This window comes from Coturnix japonica, chromosome 11 (genome assembly GCF_054131305.1).
Source record: "Coturnix japonica strain WE chromosome 11, WE-NBRP24, whole genome shotgun sequence".
NCBI lineage: Eukaryota > Metazoa > Chordata > Aves > Galliformes > Phasianidae > Coturnix > Coturnix japonica.
In genome coordinates this window covers 11886328-11907429 of record NC_140673.1, presented here as the reverse complement: position 1 = coordinate 11907429, position 21102 = coordinate 11886328, and the positions used below count along the sequence as shown (strand labels likewise).

Sequence of the window (21102 nt, the reverse complement as noted above, 5' to 3'; positions counted from 1 at the left end):
TCTCTCTCCTCATTCAAGATGACCTATTTAATGCAAAAGCAGGATGGAAAGCACAGTCATTACTACTGACTTCTTCTGCATCTAAGTTCTGCAGATGATGCTCAAAGAAAAAAGATGAATGTTGTTCAGATGTTAATCAAACAGTCAGGGACAAAACACCATAAGCCAAGTCTTTCAGATCAGGGCAGGCAACATCTGCACAGAGGTATTTGCTTTAAATCCTGCCACAGCTGTTCCAAGTGCTCCAGCTGGAGTTACACTGCCTCCACCTGATGCGACCCTCACCTCCACAAGTACAAAGCTCATACTTGGTACTTCTGCACAAGTGCTCTAGGACAGATTAGTCCCCAGATGTGAGCACTGAAAATAACACACATACTAACTTTTTAGGACCTTATAAATGTTACTGCTAAATCAAGCCCACCTGCTATTTCTTTCACCTTGCCACCTCCTACCACAAAACTACTCTTCGTACCAAATGAATCTTCTTAATTCCCTCTCTATTACCTTATTTCTCCACATGAACCATCCAACTTCTCTGCTGCTCTCCTTGGTCTTGCCTGGTTATTCTGCAGCTAAGCTTCAATCTGCCCAGGCTGTAGAGATGCTCTGCTCTGGGCCACCAATGGATGAGACACTTCTATCCCTTCCAGCAATAAGAAAGGAAACGTTCATGGCACCAGGCCCTGCATTGGGAAATGAATGATGGAAGTGTTGAAGGGCACCCTAACCTTGGTAGACTCTCTGTATCCTTCTGTATCTCTGGGAACTTATTCTGCTAAAATGCATCAGCCTAGCTGAGATTATCTATTCAAATCTAGCAAACTACACTCTCTCCTTGCAGGGAGTTGATTATGAGAGCCCTCTGACATGGCACTGAGCAATTTCCTCCTTGATGGCTTAAGGAATAATTACAGATATGCTGTAAGAAATTAATTCAGGACTAAAACACAAAAGTTTAACAGAAAATGGAAGTAGACAGAATACTTTGGAGCGTCCAGGCCTCCCTCACCAAACACTGTGATTAGCTACTGCTGTTTCCAGCACAGAAGAAGGTGGTTAGAGATAGTGTTGTCTCTTGTGAAAGAGCTCTAGGCATTGGAAAGTCCAGAAGATTGTTAAGGAGGACAATAAATGTGATCTTAAGGTGCAAATCTCTTGCATCACTCTTTATATTAAAAATCCTTTTTAGGAGGAACTATGCAGGGTACCATGCACATGAAGTACATGGCTTCCTGCTTCTGAGCATCACAGCATGCCATACATCATTTACAGGACCAAAACAGGCAGCAGGAAAGTCAGGTACCTCCAGCTTATCTTTCTCATGCACCCATTTCCTGACCTGGAGGCTGTCCCCCAGAAACAAGGCAGGAACACAGCTTCTGTGCCTATTCTGGTTGCCACTCAGCAAGTAATTTAAGTCATGGATACCATAAGTACATAAACTCCTTGCTACAAAAGGAACAGTCGTTGAACTGGATTTTTAACCATCATAAATTGCATTCCTAAACTAAGAAAATAGGTAAATGCAGGTTGTATTTCTGGTACTGATACGTTTCTGTAGAACAGGGAAATATTAAAAATCCTCAGATGGATCTCAGAACAGCTCAAGGATGATGCTGAAACGAATCCAGCTCTGTAAAGTAGCAATCCTATAGAATCCCTTCAGGCTTCTTCATCTTCTGCCTCCAGATGTTACTTTAGGTTTCCTGTCATTACTGTTACGATCTTAGGCTTGCAGCATGCATTTAAAAATAATAATAATACTAAAGCTGAGACACACAAATTACCACAACTACTCCCTTGCTAAGTATCAGGTAAAACATCAACTCAGATTCCTTTCAGATACCTACAGAGGATTTTGTTCATGCCAGCACCTACAGCCTGTTTTAAACAAAAATAACAGACTGAACCCACAGTTCCCAGACTGGCATCTCTCAGACTACAACGAAGGAACACGCATGAGGAAATAACCTGAAACTTAAGCTTGAAGTTTCCTGAACAACTTGTGTCTCCTCAGATGATGACCCCAGGTGTACTTACTTTGGGGTCCAACCTGCTGAACCAGAGAGTTCATAACATTTCAAAAACCAAACTGTTATTTAGACAGTTATCTAAAGAAAAAAAACATTAAGCTTACACTAACCTGAAGAAAACACCCTGCAGCCGCCTTTGAACGTCACCTGTACAGCGCTTTGCCTTTCCCAAAGCAGAGGTGTCAGTGGTAAGGCCCTGATTACAGAACCCTCCCCACCCCTCCTGCCATGCTGGGAGGTTCCCAGGACCACTGACTCCTTCCCGAAAGGATATTTCTAGTCTCACTGTACCCTCAAACCTCAAGCTTCAGGATTTCAGAATTAGTGTGCTATTGCTTTACAGAACAAGAGTACTGAGGGATTGTCTTTCTTCCTAAATGTTTTTTTTTTTTAGTTATTTTCAGTAAATGAGTTAAGTATTTTGGCACCTAAGCACAGATATGTATGAAAATACATATGAAAATAGGGACAGTCATTGAACTACCCTAGGATGCGAAGAGTTAAGGGCAGTGCAATACCAAACACCAGTCAATCTGCCGCTAAGGACTTCACCCAACCTCTGTTTCAGCTGTCCTGGCACTACCCCTTGGAGAGGCCAACTGTGCTATCACTGTGATTTATTCTAACAACATCTTTTACATTTTGTCAATGGTTAAAACTCCCCAAACCAAAAATACTTCCCAGACCATTTCTGACGTTGGAGAATGCTGCAATCCCACAATCCCACTTACCACCAAACACATCGCCGTTCTGATAGTTTTTCCCCTTCTGAATTTCCTCTTCGTTTTGAACAGCAGAAACATGCTTGGCTGATGCACAGCCCATAGCTTCATTCAGACAGCTCCAGCTGGACTGAACCACAAATCATGACTAGGGACGCACACTCATTGTTTTAGAAATAATCCACCTTCTTGCACGGTTGTCAAGAGCCTTTTACCTAAAAGACAGCGTGAGAGAGAAAAACATTTAACCAAAGGCAACCTCTAAAAGCAGTGATTTAAGAAAGTAAAATAACAGGGCTTCAAGAGTACAGGAACACAGACTGTGTCCATCATGTTACACTGCTAAGTCTAGTCAGTAAGAACCTATCAATGCAATAAAGGCAGAGTCAACCCCACCTTGCAGCAGGAGCACAGCAGCTGACCACAAAGTCCTTCCTGGCCCTAAGCTTTAATCTGTGGCTTGAAACAAACGAAGCACATAGATATGTTCCCCACTCACCCAGCTGTTAACATGGAGAGCTGCTTTTATTTTAAGGGGGGGGGGGGGGAAAAAGATAGGGAACTGGCAATATATGCTTCTCCCATTCCTTTTAACAATCTACCCATCAAATCAGATTTCTTAAAAAGTGTTTTGGTGATTAAGAGCTGCTAATTGCAAGTGTTCCGAGAAAATAGCCCCCTAAATCAATTAAAGATCTTATGCTAATAGACACGAGAGAAGAGAGCCAGCTGTATAATCTTTCTCTTACATGTTCATTACTCCACAGAATCAGTAAAACCTCCACTGCTCAAAATGGCAATGATCCCCATTTGAAGACAGAATAACACTCCCCAAGGAATCCAGATGTCACACAAAACAAAAGAGGAAGGAAGAGCTAGGATACAGCTGCAGTATCTTATGTCCAAAACATCAAATGCTGTGCAGTGACTCAGTGGCTCCACATGAACAAAGACCCCTCCAAAGTTTGACTGCATGTCCATGCATGGATTTCTTCCTTTATGGTCAGTACAATCCCCCACATTCCTCCTCCTTTTTCATCTCCTCCTCGCTGTACACAGTTTAGCACAAACTTTTCACCATCATCACAATCCCATCCCTCTCTTCCTCCATCATTCACCCCCAACATCACAGCATCTAACAGCACTGAGCAGGAATACAACATATGGAGCAGACATCAAATTATACCACCACACATCCTAATTACCATGATACATTCTTTTTTGTTCAGTCTCTCCTAATTGCTCCCACATTCTTGTAATGGAGCAGGAGTGCTGCTGAACAGGTGCCTCCATGCATGCCCAACCCTGCCTTAACCTCAGTGCTGAGATGGGCACAAGGACCCACAGAGATCTGCAGCCCTAAGGGTAGGCTGAGGTACATGCAACTGTAGAAAAGAAAGGAGAAATAGCAGACTGGGACAGGTAACCACTGCTTGGTCTGTAAAAGAAACATGGAATGCTTGTTTACTTAGAGGATGTGATCTGCCTGAAGGAAATAGCTTCTAGTGGATAAACTAGAAACAACAAGGGGCGAAAAACAACCAAGTTTTCTGCCACAGCCTTCATTTCAGATTTCAGATGAAAACAGCAAACTTAGTGATCAGAGGCTGAAAATAGGAACTCTGATTTCTGATTTAGAACATGACTAGTTACTTCATCCAAAGGAAAAGGATAGGGCCAGCTACAGCGACAGAGCACAGGTTGACCAGCAAGGCTGTTAGCCCTAAGGACCCCAAAACACCAAGACAGACAACCCATGCAAATACAATATATAGGGCTGGGGGAAAGCACCTGCCATAAATCCAGTATCCCTACCAGCGAGGGCCCCATCAAACACAACCAGTTGCCGCTGAAGCTAAAGGGAAAGAAGTGATACTGAATGCATCAGGATAAAGCTCTTTGGGGAAAGAAGATCCTGCATCACGTGCAGGATCGCAGCAGCACACACACACCCTTGAAATACAGCACCTTGGGAGGCAAAGAGCCAACACAAATGCAACAAATGGAAGTTTTTCTCTTTTGCATTAAAGAGTGGTAATCACAGCAGCATCTGAATGAATAAATAAATAAATAAATGTACATAATTAGTGTTTGAATAGGCAATCCAGCCCCTCCTGCCCCAACACAGCAGCAACCCTTCGGAGATGCAACACTTCCAATGGCACGGAATAATGCAGCCTCTTCCCTCCCTTCTCCTCAAATATGATTTTCCCTTTTGTCTTCACAAGTGTTTTGGGGACATGTCGGTTTCAGCAACCAAAAATAAAAAGCACAAGAAAACCTCCAGCTCATGTTCACCACCCACGTCATTAATTATCAGGATTGGAGAGGCAATTTACAAGCTCTGATCTGCAAAATGCTGGTGAGAAAAAATCTCTCAGGCAGATCAAAAGTGTATAGAATACTTTCAAATCAAATGGGCAGCTTTGCTATTAACATCTTTGGTGAAGGTCAAGTGAAGATGGCTATACTCAGCCTCAGATGCCATACTTGATATCTCAAGGCTCTTCTGAGTGTATTCAAAAGGGAGCTCAATTATTAGAGCAGATATAGCCACTGGAAACCTTAAGCAATTCCTTTTTATTGTTCAGTTTTCCTTTTGGAGTACATGTGTGCTGTGCTTTTTGTCTTTACCAGTTCTTTCAACACTTGATTAATCCACTCAGCCCTAATTTCCTGAAGTCACATATAGGCTGCATCCTCAAGAAAACACAAGTTGCTTCCATAGCTAGAAACCAAGCAGTATCAGGTGGTGGTATGGTGGTATTAGGTATCAGGTAGAGGATCTCCAGTGTTCTACAACAAATGGATGTTAATTATTCTATTCTATTCTATTCTACAGGTGTATTTGCTTTCATCTTTAGTGCATTGAGATAACCTTCCACCTTCTACAGGTTGCAGATACATCTCTAAGTCTCCTTCTGCTCTGACCGCACTTGGACTGAAATTTCACAAAGCCAGCTGTGAAAAAAACCCCAAAGCTACGTGGCACATCCACACTGACTTCACCTACAACACAGCCTCATCCAGGCAGAACCCAAGGACCTGACTTAGTGCTGGTAATTACTGATTTTCACAAGCTACCTAAACCCAGTTACCCAGCCAGATGGAGGTGGAATTGCCATCTGAAATCACACTTTGCACATATCCCCTCTCATGACGCCATGCTCAGCAGAAAGAACAGCTTCACCATTCACATTTCAAAGGGCACATACATGCTGTGGTTTGACAGCTAGAGAAACTGGAGAGAGAAACCAAAGCAAGTCCAGCTCACCTACACCTACCTGATTTTTCTTAGCAGGGAGGACCCAATTTGAATTAATGCTAATAGCATCAGCAGGTTATTACAGGACAGGCTTTGTCCCACTAAGGCTTATCTCACCACTTTCATCTGCAAAGTTAGCCTTTTTTGTTGTTGCTTTTTTGGCAATCAGCACTTCTCCTCATCCAATGCACGATCCCAAAGCAACAAGTGGTTTCCAAACAGAACAATGTTTTTCACCTGCGTGGCTGTTTGCTCCTTCACACTGCTGCAGCTTCTCTTAACCACTGTAGGTGGTGTCACTTTCTCAGAATTTCCAAAGAATCAGGACGTTTATCCTACATTTTCCTTTGCAAAACATAAGCCTTTTCAATTAAACGTGAGATTACATGAAAATAAGCTGCAAACACCTTCATTATTTCCTACTTCTCTGTGAGCAACTGCTACTGCAGTCACCAAGGCATTACAGAATGGCAACGGATATATTACCTAAACATTTATTATGTTGTGGAAAGGTGACTTGCTATCAAATGCATTCTAGAGTCTATTTCAGTGATGGCTGTTACTGCAGTATCAGCCCATCACACATGCCTTCTCTTTCAGGTTACAGTCAGAGCTAGATGATTGAACACCCAATAAAAAACAGCTTGAGGGCCCCGACTCAAGGCAACAAGACCACTTCCATTGACTTCTGATGGCCTGAGGTCACTTTCCAAGACCAATGTTTCATAGAAGGAAGATTGGTTTGTGATTTACTTCCAAAGAGGTTTCAGGAAGGCACTGCTTGTGTTGAAGCTAAGCCTGCTGGCACAGAAGGGAGCATGTTAAATTTCTGCATACAAGCAACTGCTTCATACTCAGCATCTTGATGATCAGAGGGCTGGAGCACCTCTCCTATGAGGAAAGGTTGAGGGAACTGGGACTGTTTAGCTTGGAGAAGAGAAGGCTGCAGGCAGACCTCATTGTGGCCTTCCAGTACTTGAACAGAGCATATAAACAGGAGGGGGGGTGGTTGTTTAATAAATTAATTAATCAGGGCTACTCAATACTGAAAATGCTCCTGACTCCCTCCCCATGGCAGATAGAGCACAATGCAGCTAAGGAGCAGAGGCAGCAGCCACCAAGTTTCCAAAGTCAGGGAGCTGAACTGCTGGCTTGATTACCAGGCTGTGAAAGGTGTATAACAGAGCATGAACAAATTAGAGGAAATAATCCTGAAAGCAAATGGCAAATGAAGTGCTCTCCCACGCCCCCACACACTCACCCAGACACACAGTTGAGCTCTAACAGTGATTCTTCTGCCAAACTTGTATGTGAATAGGAGGGAAGAAACAGCTGAAAACATTAGAGCAGGAGTCAAAGCAAGGAGAAAAAGTCATGTGGAGCAAGGAAAGAAATGAATCCCACTGAGCAGCAGGAGCAGAAGAGAAACATGTAATAAATAATTGAAAAGGTTCCCAATACTGTGTATACATGATTGTATAGGGACGGAAGTGCAATGGGAACCGTGCTGCCAGCACAACACACATTGCCAAGTGGTGAGCTGTGCCCAAATAGTGCCAGGCAGGCACCCGTTAGCACTGCTGATGCTCTTGGGTCGGGCTCCATGGCCCCGCGAGCAGCCATGCCAACACTGCAACACAGCCAGCCAACAGCTGTAAAGCACTAAGCTCCTTGAGCCCCTGACTCTCCCACTCAGCTCCCTGCACATGAAAATAGCAGCTGCTTTGCTAGGAATAAATCCTGCAATATCTTTACAGCCTGCCTTTTCCCTTTTGGCTTCATGGGTGAGAAGGATTTATTTTTAAAATTAGAAAAAATACCCAACCTTTTGAGTTCTCACGGCAGGCTGACTATCTTAGATACGCTTTCATTGTGCTAGGGAAGCAATACTGAGTCTTCAAAAGCCAACACTCAGCCTACAGGACTGCAGCCCACAGTGCTCCTTCCTGGCCATGGCTAAGCAGGGAGCTCGGAACAGGAAGCCAAGCAGCTGCCATCTGTTAGGACAGCTATATAACCCAGCCCTGTCTCCTGGAACGGCCTTTAATTCTGGCAGCTCCTACCGTCAAAGCAAGGTAATCATAAATGCTGGCATCGTTTGTGGTACCTGTAAATTGTACAACACGAGACAACTGATGATCAGTCTCATGAAAACCAGCTTCAGGAGAGATAAGCACCAAAACACAATAAAGCTTTCAGTCAGCATTACAGCAGCTTTCCATCACCACGTGATGTGCATATCCTGTGCAAATGAACTCAGTGTAGGTGAGTGTTTTTTTATAATAAGGAAATGACACAGAAAATATCCACTGTTTGGTCACGTGCAGTGAATCATGCGGTGCATGTCAGTGCTCATAAATAAGCTCTACTTCATCAAGATGAAATTCAGACCTTTGAAACTCATAAAGACTAAATGCAGAACACCAACATTAAAAAAAGAGCAAGGACGGATATGATACTTGTTCCACCAAGGCTTGATGAGAAGCACCCTGTCCTCTATAAAGGCTTTCCCCTCATCCTAACTAAAGAACTTTAGCTACAATAGGGATTGAAACAAGATGATGACTGTGGTCCTTTTCAACCCAAGGCTATTTTATAATTCTATGAAACTATATGTCATTTCAATACAGAACAGGATAACATGAGCTCTGCACAAGCTTCTCGGCAATACTGACCTCTGTCATCAAGGACATCTGTCATCGAGGAGGATCAGTGACCACCCATGCCAATGGTGGCAGGCTTTTTTGCCTGTGAGGATTTCTGAGCTCTAAGGATGCCAGTGGAGCTAAAGATGGAACACACTGCTTGAAGCTGGCTGTACCTACTCAGCAGGGAACCAGGGGATGGGAGAAGCAAATCCAGCATGGATTGATATGAGCCTCACAGCACCAATGCCACCACGGTCCCCATAGCACTAACCAGGCATTGTGAGAGCATGGAAGCAACAGGCTGCTTCCCAGAATGGGAGGGATCTGAAACCAGAGGGGAAGAAGAGAAATGCTGTGGCACTAAGGAGAGAAGTGCAGAAGTTGCCTAGCAACTCTGTTATTCTGACTGCTACCCAGTTGGGTGAAAGAAATTGGAAGTATAGGGGCAATGGAATTCAACATATATCTAAATATATCAATCTGTAAACGTTGCCAAGATGCTCCTGTAGGAATGGCAGCTCCTTGGGTGTTTGCTAGGCAGGACATGCTAGGATGGAAGCCATATCCCTACCAGCTCTTCTCATCCCTTTTTAGGCAGTAAAAACTTCTTGCACAGGACTCTGAACTGGAAGGCCGGGTGGTAACATTATGCTGAAATGGGCACGAGGAACAATACTGGACTCTCGCACAACACAAAGCTGGGCTTACCAATGACTTAATGTATTCATTTTGGGCAATTCACTTGCATTCACAGATCCCCAAGAGAGATTCAGTACCGCAAAGAGTTCTCAATGCAAATAAGCTTTCTTTTTAATTCTTTTTTTTTTTTTTTTTTTTTTGAAGATAAGACTGGTTTAAAATCATTTTTGTTATTATTCGACATGGAAGATCAATCTGCACATGGCCAATACACTTCCATCTCTAACACAGCTGATAAGAGTGTAATGGAGCATTAATGTGCGTTTAAGGCTGCTTAAGTGCCCTATTAGAGAAAAAGGACCTGATTTTACATATGCCTAAATACAGGTTCCCAGAAGGACATTTAAAAGAAAAGAAACACTTCTTTAAGAGCACAGCAGAATTTTTCCAGTAGGAACGGTGTCGGTAATCTGATTTTTATGTTCAGCTCATGATAAAATCAAGCACTTTTGTGCTCCTCCATGGCACTTGGTTCTCCTCAGGGGCAGGAGAAGCAGCTGAGCCCCAAGAACATCAGTCCCTGTGAGCGGCCATGTACCCACACAGCATACCAATGAAACGGGATGGCACATCTGGGAACCAAGGCACGGGGCTCTGAAACACACCAGCAGCTCGCAGGCAGGAAATTCTCTTTCAGAAGGAACAAATCCTATTTATTTTAGTGATCCAACTGAATACATACAAACAAATACATCACCCCAATTACCATCCGCCATGCAGCTAGTGGGTGTGTTACAGGCAGTGGGATTTGGGCTCAGCTCATGAGAAGCAGCCTGTCTGTGCCATTTTCTCACTCTTCAGTTTGCAAGAATATCGAGTGCTCGAGTTATTCAGATTTTAGCAGGCAGAAATACTCTGTTATCCATCTAAGCCAAGAGAAGGGAGGAGTGGAAAACACTCAGGCACGATCTTGAAAATTACAAATCAATCAGCCTTACAAGCTGTTTGAAATCAGAATTAATGAGTGTTTGAAAACAACCAGAGAAACATTTAATTGTATAAAAAAAAACATCTTAACATGGCTTCAGTCATGGAAGGCAGCGCATTTGCTTTCTTTGTCTGGGCAAAGCAAACACTGCTGCTATTTGTATGTTCAAAAGTCAGTGACTGCATCTTGGAGGGACTCACTACAGGAACCTGGAAGCCCACTGGAAGCACCCTAAAAAGTCACCTAGCCTTGTGTGATGGTAAAAAGAGAGCAAGTTTACCCTTCAGAGGTTTCCTGTAATGCCAGAAGAAGGGAATGATTCTTCCAGGGATACTTTGGATCCTGATTTAGGTGAGCTGAGTGGTCCTGGAGCCCATCTTCCCTCATTTACCCTCACTGCTTGCATGTGGCCGCACTTCAGTACTGAAAAAACCTACCCAAACCCCTCAGCAGCATTCTTTATTAAACAGAGACAAGCTAAACCATGCCTTCAGAAAAAAGCAGCCAGGGAGGAGCCATACATGATGGGTGGCACCAACTGATGCAAACTAATCAAATCTGGAGAAAAGTGCCAAATCCCAATGGGGCAGAGAAAAGCCGGACAATTAAGCAACCTGACGGTAGAATAAACTTATCTTGACACGTGCAAGGTAACCAAATTAGGAGGAATAACACACAACCGCAGCCTGGGCTCCACTGCAGACAGCTCAGTGACAACTATGTGCAATTGGGACTAAGCAAGCAAAACTCTCCAAAAAAAATGGGACAGAACAGAATAACTAAAGGAATGGCAACACCATAATGTCTTATTTTCCATGTTCACCTCCCCAGTTACCAGAGGAAGAAAGAACGAAAAATAGAGCAACAAATCAAAGCAGCAGAAAGATGTATTTACATTGATTTGTATTGCAAGAAGAGAGTGAGAAAGGATATGACAGACTTATTTCTTAGTGACCAGGATTGGATCTTGTAATCGTTCTCACTAACTCTGCTCACACACATGAACAGTCCCCTGGCCTTACTGCCCAGAGTCCTCACTCATCTTTTGCACTGCATCTCAGAAGATCTCACTGTTTCTCTGTAAGGCACAGCAAGTTCTAGTCAGTGTATAACACTTGGAAGAGTTGTCACCACGCAGCACAATATTCAAGAGCGTTCTTGCCTATTATTCCTGTTACATAACTCTGATTAAAAACCAAGAGCACCTCGCTGCTGTGCACAGTACGTACCCACAGGCTGCAGCTCCTGTCCCCTAACTTCTATGCACCAGAGCAACCCAGCTATCTCACGTCCCAAGATCAATCTTTTGTGTTTAGTGTGACAGACTCCATGTGCATGTTTGGATTTTTTCCCTTAAAAGACAGTAGAATTTGTATTCTTCAACAGTACTGCAGCCAGCATATGCCTCCAGACAGCATCTCGTTAACATCTATTCATTAAGGCTCCAGCTTGATGCTAAGGTTCCCATTCCATACGTTGCCCTGTCAATACAGGCAGTCCCTGCAAGCAGGCATGACATTCTGGATGAGGAGGCTCAGTGAAAGCAGCACGCCAAGGCAGACAGAAAAAACAATCAGATTGCTATGCTTTTGCTCCTGTGTTCTCAGACTCAAAGAGTACAAAATGTTCTCCCTGCACTGATCACCTTCTGTTGGTCCCACGTTCACTTGCACAAATTCCCCTTGGCTCATGGCAAGAGTTAAGCAAATTCACTATCTTTAAGCAACATTTTGGATTGCCTTTTTGACCTCGAAAAGCTCTGGAGCCGAACTCTAGACCAGCATGGCTTCTGCTTGACTGGCCAGGAGTGCACAAAGCATCTCTGGTCCTCCAACATCGGATCTCATTCTCAGGAGGTAAGGCAAATTTTCAAGCCATTTTTCTGTTACTCGCCCTAGCACTGTTTTTTCTAAGCCAAAATAACAAAAAGGAAACACAAACTGCCCAATCCAAAGTGACTCGGGACGAATTTTCAGTCAATCTGGGACACTTCAGTTCTGATAGGAACAAACCCAAGCCTTTGGATTTATGTAATTTCTTCCCAGTGCCAAGCAGCAGCCACCAGCCTCTGCCAAGTTCTGTTCTGATGTTTGGGGCTAGGAGGAAGCCAGCAAATGACAGCAAAAGTCCAGATGCTTGATCAGGAATAAAGGAGGAGCTGCGCCCTGTTAGGGCTGTGCTTGCTATGCTGTTTTCAAACATCAGATGAAACAACTGAAGCACTGTTAAGTATATTTAACAGGGTGGGTGAGGATCTGATTCAAGGGACAAGACATCTTGCAATAGAGCAAGTATTCTTGGTGACAACTAATAATAATTCGATTCTTAATTAAAATGCAGTTGTCCATGAGCGTCAGTTTGCTTTCAGCTACAAAGAAAGCTATCTTTAGCCTGGAAGTTTCTCATTAAAAGCAAAGCATTTGTTACCCACTGACAATATGCTCATTAAGCAAAGCAAAACTTTTCACGCTGTACATTATCAAGGACTAAAGGAGGAGATGAGCACCAAGCACACACACTGCAAAGAAATACTCTACAGGATTTGTCAGTTATTATTAATATCTCTACCTAATTGTAGTCTTCTGTTGCTAGACTTCATGATGTAATGGATGGAAAATGCCCATACCATTCATAAACATTATCTATCGTATTCCCTGCAGAAAATAACCCACCAAGCAACCACATCCTGCAAAACAGCAGGAGAGCAGTTGCACGTGAAGTCAATCTGTACCTCAATCCGTGTCTCAGAGCACCTGTATTTCCCACTCCGGCATTCCTTTTCCAAGCAACACCCTCAGTGCCCAGCGGGAGCAGTTCTGAACATCATCATCAAGGGCCTCCTTGGCTCCTAACCGCCTGAAGGGAGCTGCAGCTGCTCACACCAGCAGCCTGTAGGACGCAGATCATTCACAACACTGGGTCTTCAAAGCCACAAATGTCACAATCACCTGTCTCCTTTCACCACGTGCCCCAAGAGATGCTATAAGCACATTGCCATATCAGTACTGATACAGCAGTCCAAGCTGTGCAAACAGCTGAAACAACTCAGTGCTTCTCTTACATACAGATGGTGTCCGCATCATTTTTTATCATTATTTTATTTGCCACTCTCTCTTATTCTTCTAAAAACCACTGATATCACACCGTTCCTTGTTTCATGCCATTTTTCCCCTTGCACAGGAAAATGCACTCGCTGGGTTGCAAAGCAATGTTAGAGCCAGAGAAAACCAACATGGAGCACAGTTGGGAGCAACATTCCCCTCCAAAACATCACCTCTGTGAAAACCCACGTCCTCTACACAGCCTTGACAGCCCCAACAGTTTGCCTTGCAAAAGTGGAAATCTGCACTAATCCCTTGGATCAAAAAGAGGCTTAAAGCTTTAGGGATTTGGCTCTCCTGGAGTGATTTCCTTACAGAACTGCATGTGTTAGACCTCCTTGCTTATCACTTTGGGGTTTTTTTTTTTCAGTGGCATTTTAAAACTTAGTTCCCTTTATCCTTTCAGCTGGCACTATGCTGCAGTTGAAGTCTGATTCATTCATACGCATCAACTAATTAGTACTTGCACATAAAGTTCAGGAAAGAAAATCTTGTCATTTTTGCCACGGTATAAAAGTAGGCACCGTTAGTAAAGAATTGGTGGCTCTGCTAAGCAGCAGCTCCTAACAGGAACACTCTGGGAAAAGCACTGTGTCCCACTCAGCCCAAAGAATTCTAAGCATTCCTGAAGGTGAACAGTGAGGTGGGGAGCATCAGTTACAGCTTTCAGACTAAGAGGCGTTTTAACACAGCATCCTAACAAATGATACCCGCCAGGCACCCTGGGAGTGGTTTATTTGCCATGCTTTATAAATAACCGGACAGGAGCCCAGAAATATGACATAATGTAGGAAATTCAAAGCAAAGCAGAATCACTTTCTGTTTTTCACGCATCTGAGGAAAACAACAAACAAAAACCCTATGTTCCAGGAGACACAAACTTCCTGTACTTGTATTAGCCTGATAGGGGATTACCTCAGTTTTCTTCCTGCATGACCAAACAAAAAACTCCTAATACTTGTACACGCTTTCCAGCATCATATCCCTAACATTACATCACAGAGTCCTCAGAGTTGGAAGGGACCTTTAAAGGTCATCTAGTCCAGCTACCCTGTGCTGAACAGAGATAATCATCCTATAAGGAAACATCCTATAGGGCTGCCTTTTGATGGACGTGTTTTAATTTGCACAAGTCAACCAACTTGCTCACCGAAGCGGCACTCCCTCGGGAAAACATTCAAATGAGCTCTTCTATTAAATTAAAAAGCTACATCTGCCTGCAGTTGTTTAACAAGCACTCAAGTTTCTTTTACAACAGAGCATTGCTCTGTATTTGCAGAGAGCATGTTCCCATGCACTCCAATTATGCTGTTGCTAGAGAAATATCAGACCACTGAAATGAAGGTTAACTGTATCTGACACGCAGGAACGGTGTTTAAAGGTATTTAGGAGATTGCTCACATCATTTATGACAATATTGAATTGAGATGCTTTCTAGCAGCGTGGAATTCAATGAAGAAAAATAATCACAGGTTACAAAAGCACGATTTAAAAGGATGGTGATAGAATTCAGCAAGGTAAAAATTCAAGGGAGGGAAGAAAATATATGTAAATATTAAGTACAACTATTTTAATCCATGAGTTTAGCTAAGTCTCATGAACCACAAGTGACTCCAGGTGAAGAAAGGGGCATGACAGGAACAAGGATGCATCTGCCAGTCTACACTGGGACATCCCAGCACCAGCTTAGTAGGAATCAACCACTTCAGCTCCTCTTGCCCCATCCGTTCCTATAAACAAGAGGCGGTGAGCACAGACCAGCTGTGCCATGGAGCTGCACCAGGGCATGGCATACCATGTGCCCAGGAGCCGTGGGTTGGGAAATGCACTGAGAAAGGGAGCACGGGACAAGAGAAGGGCAGTGTCATGTTAACAGAGCAGTGGGAGGAGAGGGGGAATAAAAAAAAAGCGTTGTTTCCAATCATAGGGAAAAAAAACCGTCAATAAAGCTGCTTATGACTGCTTTGGTAGACTTCCAGACCCAACAAGCATATAATTCCATGCACATGTGCTCTATGCTTTATTTACAAGCAAGAGAAGGCTCTTCCTTACACACACACTCACAAACACTGAGCTCTTACTGCCAGCTCTTACATGAAGCCAGCCTGAAACCCAGCACCTCACGTAACCCAAACTCATGGGCAGTGCAAGACTTCCTTACACACTGCATGCTGCCATCCATGCAAGCTCCTCCAGCCAGGCCAGTGATACCTGACATGAAGGAAACAGTGCCACAGCCTCAATGGGGATGTGCAGGTTATCAAACCACATGTCCCAGAAATACGGACACTCACACGGTCATTAAGTGACTCCCAAACCCTCTAATACTGCGAAGGCTGCAGTCACAAATGTCTGCAGAAACAGAATCTCTGGTGCTTGCTCTGTTTTTTGCACTTGAAACCAATAGTTTCAGATGACAGCAGAAGAAAAGCGACTGCCAACGGGAAGCAAGAATTTGTTGTAATACAATTCAAACATGAAACCATTAATTAAATATGCAAAGCGCTCACAGAAGCAGCAACTGAGAGGCAAAAACCAAATACTGCTTCTTTTGTAAACAAGTGTGAACACAGAGAATGAATATACCTGCTTTCCAAACTGGGATTTGACTTTCTAATCCCTTGCCCACAGATTCTGTACTCACCTCTTTTTTAAACACCTTCTGCAAGGAACTCCTCTGCAAGATTAAGAAGAGAAGTAAATATTTCAGTGTTTAGAAAAGGGGTAAACTGTTTGTTGTTCAAGATTTCCTGAAGTTTTCAGCTTAAGCTCCTGCTTAATACACGGGATGTACCAGCCTGTAAGTAAACAGTGCAACCTTATAGCAAACAGCAGGCAGCTCTGAACAGCTCAAAGCAATCCCAGGCATCACTCACAGGGTTTCAAATGAGACAGGTGAAAGAACAAGCTGAATGGTTCAAAGCTGTGTGGGCAGGATACAGAGAGCTGCAGCAATTTCATTATTACTTAAATATCTGGAATACATGGGAGTTGCATGGAAAAAAATCTGGCTGTGCTGGATACTGAAGGCAGAGCAAGAGCAGCCTCCTCCAAAAGGCCTATGGTTTATGCACAGCATAATAGATAAACAAGCACGAGAACAAACAGAAGACAGGTTAAAAATCCTATTACAATTAATTCTACTTTGGCTGAACCCACCAGAATACTACTAATAATAAAAGATTAATAGTAAGCATTCTAAACTCTTGTGCTGCCCTTACAAAACACTGCTCATAATAGACGTCAGGGCTGCTTTTCAGAAGATGGAGAGTACAACGAATCCTTCTTCACATATGAACACACTAACAACCCATCACTGCATCAGGCCTGGGAGCGCAGCAGGTTCCAGGCTAACAGATCAGGCTTCAGCCCTTGACACAGCAAATCCCTCCCTGCTTGGAAGATGGCTATGCAAACGCTGATCCACTTGGCTGGGAGCTGCACAGAAAGCCCATAACACTCGGTTTATTTCCTAAATGAAAAGCAGGTAAGGGAGGAGAGAATCCCCGTGTAACCTATTCACTTTTCTTCATACATCAACCTTCTTCACAGCAACCTTCCAAGCTGACGCTGTGCTGGGACAGCTGGTTCTTCCCCCTGAAAACAAGAGCATGATCTCCCATTGTGTTGCTTAAAAATATTTTTGCCCTTACTATTATAATTCATGGTTAACTGCTCCTGCATCAGCCCTTCTGTTTTGTAACCACTTCACACAAAGCGAATCTGAAATGATCTATTACAAGCTGTTTACTTTTAGGAATATTTTGCAGAGATCAGTATTGCAATACAACTCCTTGCGTGCTTTTGCAATAGAGAGCAAAAGCAGAGAGGCATGCACACCACGTGAACTCCTCATGAAAGATTTAGGACTTTAAATCTCTTCACTGAAGGGACACGGAGCAAGCACGGAGTTCACTGAATACAGGGAGAAGAACTTTGAAGGAATGACCAGAATGACCAAAAGTGTTTATTTTATTGAGTTACCTTAAGTACATCTGACGCGACCATCATTCAACGTAGGACGCCATTCTCCAGATCCAGCCTCCTCCCTTCCTTCAGGCTCCCAGTAAAATTAAGCTTTGAATTAAGCTTCCAGTAAGATAATTATAGTTGGCAGGTATTTTTCAACTCTGATTTGGAAGCCAAAGAAGCAAAGAAAAGCAAAACAAAATCAAACCCAAGCATTATTCAACTTCTCTCACAAACAACTTGTTCTGCAGACTAAGTCTGCTCACCAGTGGCTGTTTCACTCCATCTCTACTTGCCTCACATAATAAGCTTCCCAAACACACTGGGCAGGATCTCACTATATTTTCATAAGTCTCTTGTAGGTAACATAGGGAAAAAAGAACTTAAGTCCCGCAAAGCAAAAAATACCAAGCATCCGTGAGAAAAAGACCTGCTCACAGACAGTGAACATTTTCTATGGAGTACAAAAAGGACCACAGAGAAAATAAAAGGGTAGCAATGACTTGTTTTCCATCACACAGCTTCCATTGGGCTCTGGGGCTCTTATCCTGCCCTCAGCTCCCAAGCTGAAGTGCCCTGTGCCCTTGGGGACATCCAGAGCTGGGAAGGAAAGCACTGATTTTGCCCCCAGCCTCAATATTCTCCATGGCCAATGAGAATAACATGGTACAAACTGTTACCTGCACTGTCTGAAAGAAGTAGGATATAATTATAAGTCTTCCACCAAGCAATCCTAACTTTCTCCTGCACTTTTGCTGGCAGCTATTTTATTACAGAAAGCTCCCTTGTAATCAGCTGATTACCATGAAATCATGCTGATCTTCATGTAAATGTAACTTTCTCTTGCTAAAAGCTGAGCTTCTTTTTTGCAAACCCAGACAATGCTCCTAATCAATAATTCCACAGCTTCCCATACATTTAATTATTTTCTGATGGCTAACTGCTTTTTGTTAGAAACTTATTCTTACTTAAGACATATTATATTCTTTGCTATATGTCAAACAGCAGTCAAATACAACACTTCACCCCCACTTGTTCCACGCAGCTTCTAAAACAAACCCTGCCTGTAACCACACCGTGCAGACTTATAAGAAATCTGCATGGGACCAAACCAACACGTAAAGGCTGAATGGGCATAAACGGAGCAGTTTTGGTTCAGCCTTCTGCTGAAGCACCTTCTCCAAAGCCCACACTTCCCATCTCTTTTGCCATGCAATGCACTACTGGTTGTCAGCAGCAGCTTTCACATGCAGAAGCACAGCACACAGGAGTTTACAAGAAGCCCCCATCCCAGCCATCGCTCTCTTCAGCATGAAGATCACATGCTGATAGAATCCTTTAGATAACGCAGTCTGTGCATACTGCCTAAGCATTCACTAACACGCCAGCATCCATTCAATACAACCTTTATTGAAACATCGCAGAGTCACAAACATTTAAAGAGAGAACCTCCTTTCCCTAAGCGTTTGTGGCCTTTTCATTCCCAGTTCATTTTTGACAACAAACACCACTGCAACCAGAACGCCATTTCCTTCTGGCCTCCCGAGCTCAGCACTTCCATTCTCCACACTTTATCATCCCTATTTCCTGCTTTTGTGCTGGCTGCTGCCTTCGGAGGACGAGGAGTAGAGGCGGGAGAGAAATCCAGATGGAGCACTTGGCTTTCTGAGCAGCCGTGTCAGGAAGCAGGAGCACACTGCACTGCTGATCTTTAATTTTCAGGCCAGATAGCCAAAGTTGCAATGCACAGAAAGGAAAAAGTGATGTCCTACGATGTCCTAACAACTGCGGCTTCAAAAACAACAACCCTGTCCACAGGCAGAACCTCTAGCAGCTGAACAACAGAAAAAGAAAGCCATACCTACTATTTCTTCCTCTGTTCTAACCCTAAAAATAGAGGGTGTGGAACAAAAGCCAATGAGATTCATCTGTAAACATCTTTTGTCAGCATAACTCCTGAAATTCCCTACAGGCTTAAGACGCTCCGCTGCTTTAAGTAATAATCAAAGAGGACGTTGGATTTTGTAGGTGGCTCCGAGACCTTTGCCAGATTTCTATTCCCACATATACATGCAAAGAGGGAAATGGATGGATCATTCTGGAGATGAGTCACTGGTGAAACAACTGAACAAACTCATCAAATGCTGCGGGCTTTGTGTTTTACATTCTTCTGCTCCTTTTTCAGAGCATTTGGCAAGGCTCTGGCAAGCGGTGAGTTTGTCAGTGAAATAAACCTAGAAATGCTTAAATATTCATTTCAGCCTCCACTTATCTGTACATTCTGCTTCCAGTTTGCTCTATCCCGAAGCTGGCAGAAGGAGAAAGGAAAGCGCCTTTTAATAGCCACCAAGAGTCGGGCAATTGCTGACACAGAAAACACAACCCAAACAGGCTTCCAGAACGCCAGCCCACGCGAGCTGCTGGGGCAGATCTGCTGCTGCAGTTCCTTCAGGCTTCTGAACATCACCCAAAGTGCTGCATAACCATCCACAACCCCCCAACGTTTAGATTGGCTTTCATTTCTGAAGTGCTCTGCACCAACATCTTTTCACTAAAGGCCAATTAACACATTTTAAAGGAGGGGAAGAGTGAAAGTAAAGGGGAAGCGTTTGGTGCACAAGGTAAAGCAAAAGGAGCCAGAAGAAACAAAATCTGTACTGCTGCCATGGTTTCTCTTTGCTTGCTCATGTGCACTTCTGAAAGCAGATACCACAGCCACTGTCATCCAATCCAACCTGCATACAAACCACCAGTCATCTCAGAAGATGCGAAAGGTACCAAACCTGGAATCAGCTCCACCTGTCCGGAGACTAGTCGTGCTGCCATCAGGGGACACTGGCTATCTGTTTATCTTCTGTACCTTCATACCTCCTGCTAGTTATTTCAAAGCTACAATAACCAACGTCAGAACTGCAAATACAATTAGTTAGCACGCACAGTTGTGCAGAGACATACGCCTTTCTTTAGCTTACTTTTCACAAGTGCACACATTTACACTATCACTTCTCTCACATCTGCACATAGTATACAATTTCTTTTGCATCAGCGGATACCATGACTAAGTAGCCTGAGAGCTGAGCAGGTCTCACAGCAATCGATGCTTTGTGCAAGTCATCTTACCAACAGGATTTTGCTCAGTCTCATGGTACCGGGTGAGCAGCAGAGCTGGGTGGGAGCTGCAGATGGGAGCCTGCAGCCACCAGCCCGCATCTAAGCAGTGCACGACAGATGGCCCACCACCACTGAATCTGACAGCCAGGCAAATACCATTTTGTGTCCCTTCCAAATAACGTGATAGCTTCCAAGATGAAAAAATGCGGATGCAGACACATCCACATGGAAAACTAGTGCTATCAATTGGCTCAGAACACAGTCTGTGTAGGAAAATACCTATCGTAAAGGTTCCATTTGGTGAAAAAAGAATAGTATTCTGATTTACAGTGCATAAGGAAGGGGCAGAAAAACTTGGGGAAGAGTGCTATCTGCAGGCATTGGGAAGCAAAAAAGTGCCATCTGAAGTGACCCTATCCACAAGTTCATTTTTCTCCTAGCTTGAAAGTCTAAAAATAAGTTTGTTACCAAAACAGATCATTAACACATGAAAACAAGTTTCTGCACTAGCATGCGTTCATTGAGGATATTAACCAGCAAAACTCCCAAGCCCAGGGGAGGAAGCTCATTCCCACTGTCATTGCTTGAAGGGCCAGGCACTGCTTCCCAACGCCTGGCAGTGC

At 43.6% G+C, this 21102-nt stretch overlaps 1 protein-coding gene across 5 annotated transcripts in view; it reads right to left on the bottom strand.

Annotated features, from left to right (window-relative positions):
* Nucleotides 1–21102, bottom strand: part of C11H1orf21 (chromosome 11 C1orf21 homolog) — a 70005-nt gene that overhangs the window by 38018 nt on the left and 10885 nt on the right. For 3 of the 5 annotated variants that reach the window (XM_015869834.3, XM_085511203.1, XM_085511204.1), the window contains exon 2: nucleotides 2768–2973. The exons of 1 other annotated variant lie outside the window; for it this stretch is intronic. In XM_015869834.3, coding sequence (XP_015725320.1) covers nucleotides 2768–2861 — 94 coding nt within the window. In that variant the 5' untranslated portion in view covers nucleotides 2862–2973. Of the gene's footprint in view, nucleotides 1–2767; nucleotides 2974–17383; nucleotides 17532–21102 lie in introns of those variants that run through there. One more of the 5 variants, XM_085511205.1, reaches the window with a different exon arrangement.